This window comes from Daphnia magna, linkage group LG7 (genome assembly GCF_020631705.1).
Source record: "Daphnia magna isolate NIES linkage group LG7, ASM2063170v1.1, whole genome shotgun sequence".
NCBI classification, from domain to species: domain Eukaryota; kingdom Metazoa; phylum Arthropoda; class Branchiopoda; order Diplostraca; family Daphniidae; genus Daphnia; species Daphnia magna.
In genome coordinates, this window is record NC_059188.1 from 8695595 (window position 1) to 8699527 (window position 3933).

The 3933-nt window shown below is 50.4% G+C and overlaps 1 protein-coding gene across 1 annotated transcript; it reads right to left on the reverse strand.

The window, feature by feature from the left end:
• Window positions 1-533: 533 nt before the first annotated feature.
• Window positions 534-3163, reverse strand: LOC123474654. The gene has a single exon (XM_045177026.1). The coding sequence runs from the start codon at window positions 1913-1915 to the stop codon at window positions 875-877; it is 1041 nt and encodes a 346-aa protein (XP_045032961.1). The 5' UTR covers window positions 1916-3163; the 3' UTR covers window positions 534-874.
• Between the last annotated feature and the right edge of the window lie 770 nt (window positions 3164-3933).

The following is a 3933-nucleotide window of genomic DNA, read 5'->3' on the forward strand; positions in this document are numbered from 1 at the left end:
GTGGTGGTCGTCCAGGTGCTTTTAGGTCGGCGAGGTGTGGGGTGGTCCTTGTAATCCATTTTTGGTGGGTATCCTTTCTGAAACTGGCCTGGAAGATCCAGTCGTCTGATTGTGCTGTACAGGACATGGGTATCTCGAAGATGGATATCGCGGGAGTGTCAAGTGTATATGACTGCGGTACTGTGGTCTGTCGTGGACATGTTACGACCAGGCGGGTCGTGTTGACTGCTGACAGGCCCCAACGGCGGTGTCTAAGGTAAACGGCATCTTGCCCCGTCCACGGGGACACTACTACGGTGCAGTCATCTTGCATCCGGTGGTTGTCGGCTAGGAATATCGCGACGCTGCATGTCCCCTTATTGTTTTTTCGGCTTACTGCTCGGCTGATAGGGCAGATTGATTTTTTCGTCGGGCGACACGGTCCAACCATTTCAGCTGAAAGCTCAATGAATGTTGGTTGGTCCGGTGATTTTGCGAGATATTGTGGGAGACCGACTTACTGTAGGCTTGTTGATCCATTCTTCGTTGCTCGTGCCATCCCGTTGACTCTGTACAGGGTGATTGCTCTAGTGAATTCGAAGATGGGAATGTGGATGAAGAGTCTGATGCCGTTTTCGATAGCTGCTGCTGTCACCGCGGCTTCTTGGTACGATTTCCACGTGTCTCCTGCCTATGTTGCAGGTGTTGGGGCCCAGCCGGTTGGTAGGTTGATCTTTATGTCTGAGATGACTGTTTGCATTTGTGCTGGAGAAAATAGGGCGGGAGAAATCTTCCCCATAGCGGCTCTTGCTAGCCCTCCGCTCAATCTCTCAACTAGTTGTTGTAGCCCCTCTATGGTGATGTCTACCGCTCTGAATGCGTTGTCTACCTTATCTCAAGATTTCCAATCCCACTTCATCTCGCGAGAAAAATTGTCAATTGTCCTTTTCGCGTTGTTCAGTTCTTTGTCGAGTGTTAGACATGACCGCTGGAGGGCGTCTGCTGCCTCTTTGCTGGCTTGCAGCTCCCACATCGACTCGTTGATCAGTGTTGTATGGGTTTCCAAGGCGTGGACAATGGCCGTCGTCTCGGTGGGTAGTTTGGCGACTTGGTTGTTGACTTGGTCTAGATCTTCTGTCGTAGACACACCGAATAGCCAATTCAAGATCTTGCCTCCTCCATTGACCAGTCCTCGTTTGTTTCTACTTTGTCTGATAGATGTTTTTAGGCCTTGGTAATTCCTCTCTATAGTTTCTAGTCTTGTCAACTCGTATACCGCTCGGTCACGGACAATTGTTGTTAACTGTTGTTGAGCTTTCTCGGCGTTGGATGGATTGTAGCTGAGTATGTCCTGAGTTTGTGTTTTGGACGGTTGGTCGTTCGTCTTTGCTGATGGTAACATACTCTGGAAATCCTTATTGCTGGAACTGCCTAATACGGGTAATTTGGTTTTTTCAATTAGCCACATCTTGAGTTCATTTGCTACTTTTTCTCCTTGGTTAAACGAGACGTCGGTGACGACAACCCATTCCGAATCGGAGAAGAAACGTTCTCCCATAGATTGGAATATAACGCCATGGGATGACAGCTTCACCTCGAGTGCGCCATCTATGGGTGTTTGTCTCGTTGCAGCCAGTAGTAATGCCATCGACCACCAGGTGGCTGGTGTTTTTGTTATCACTTGTGCTCTTGTCTCTGCCGGGGGTGTGTGTGCTGTCAGTGATAGTACCATACTGTATAGGAGTGTCGTCGCCAATGCAAATCGTTTTTTGCGTATGCGTAGTGGGTATCGTCGGTTCTGGTCGGTCTCCTCACGGGTAACGGGTTCATCTGCTTCTGCGGTGGGTTGTTGCGGCTCTTTAGGGGGTGTTGTGAACCTAACTCTCTTCTCTGTCAGTTGTTTCCTTGGGTGAGCTAGTCCTTCTACTTTGGACATCTTGTTTGTTGTTCCTTCGCTTCCCCCTCTGTCCGTTGACTGCTCTCCACCCTCTGTATTTGGTGCGGGTTGGGTGAGGTCGACGAAGCTTTTGAGGCGTTCTACATGTACCACCTCGGTGTTTTTGCTGTTGTTGAGTTAAACTTCATAGTTAAGTGGGGTTATCTGTCACAATATACTGTACGGGCCATTCCAACGGTGGAGTAGTTTTTCGGCGAGACCTACTTTCCTTGTAAGTCTGTAGACTAGCACCTGTTGTGTCGGGTGGAATTTTTCTCCTTCTCGGTGGTGTGTGTCGTAGTGTTGTTTATACTTCCGTTGTGCCCGTTGGCTCCGGTCGTCCACTTCCGCGAATACTCTCTGAAGGTTTCTGAGCATCCATATCTCGTATTTATCTGGTCCTCCGGCTTCCACTGGCACTAGCTGATGCGGATCTGGGGTCGCCCCGAAGATGGTATCCAGTGGTAGTACGGGGTGCCGGCCGTGCATTAAAAAGAAAGGAGATTTGCCGGTCGTTTCCTGTCTGCTCGTGTTGTAAGCGAACCGTACAAACGGCAGTGTGGCATCCCAATCTTTGTGATCCCTGCTCACGTACATGGACAACTTGTCCGCCAAGGTGTGGTTCAGTCGCTCTACTAGTCCGTTTGCTTGTGGGTGGTAGGCTGTCGTGGTCTGGTGATTGGTCTCCATGGCTGCAAGTACTCGTTGCATCATGGTCGCGACGAAACATTTTCCTTGGTCTGTCGTCAGTTTCCTGGGGGCTCCGTGTCGTAGCAGAATCTCCTTCACGAAGAACTCTGCAACTTGTTCTGCTCCTGCGACCGGCTGGGCTACCGCTTCCGCCCACTTGGTGACGTAGTCAACCGCTACAATAATGTAGCGATTGCCTAGCGATGAGGTGGGGAAGGGGCCAAGGATATCCATTTCTACGCGATCCCATGGTTTTTCTACTTGTGTCAGCTCTAGGAACCCGGGTGGTTTCCTGTATTTTCCTTTCTTCCGTGACTGACAGTCTGCACAGGCCTTAATGTAGTTTTCTATATCTCGGGTGATCCCATGCCAGTAGTAGCGTTGTGTAACTCTGTCGTGGGTGCGTTTCTCTCCGAGGTGTCCGGATGTAACGTCGTCGTGGCAGGCTTGTAGGATTGTGGTCTTCTGGTCTTTTGGTATGCAGAGCCGCAGTTCGACGGCCGTTTCCTCTTCTCCCGTTCTTCGCATACGATACAGAAGGTATTTTCGATCGTATAGTTGACCGTTTCCTTCCCGTTTTCTGCGTTTCTAAACACGTATGCCCATTCAGCTTGCTGGCCTCTGGTCAGTTCTTCTCGGTTGTCTTGCGTCATTACGCCGACCGTGTTGACGTGTCCCGCCCACGTGTGGTCAAGGGTCTCGTCGTGTTCGCTCACGGGGTAGTGGAGTAGGGCATCCGCATCCTTGTGTAGCTTGCCGTCTTTGTGAGCTATTACGTACTTGTACTCGGAGATTGTCATGGCCCATCTGGCTAACCTGCCTGCAAGTTCCGTTTTTGATTGGAGCCAGCATAGTGCGTGGTGGTCTGTGACAATTCTTATTGGGGATCCAAAGATGAACTGTCGGAATTTCTTGATCGCCCAAATGAGAGCCAGGCATTCTTTTTCTGTTATTGAGTAGTTCTGGTCACTGCGTTACATCAAACGGCTTGCGAATGCCAGGGGTCTCTCCGCACTATCCTGTTTTTGGAGTAGAACTGCTCCGACGCCGTAGCCGCAGGCGTCTGGGTGTATGTCGAATTCGGCCGTCGGATCCGGGTATGCTAGTGTGGCTGAGTCTGCTAGCATCTGTTTCAGCTTGTTGAAACGCTCCTGGTGTGTTGGCGTCCAGATGAACAGCGACTTTTCTCTGGTTAAGTCAAGCAGGGGTTTCGCTGCCTCGGCGAATCCTGGTATGTGTCTCCTGTAGTATGAAAATAGCCCGAGAAAGCTTTTGATGAACTTGACTTTTTCCAATCGGCTTGCTGTGGTTGGTGGTGTGGGAAAGTT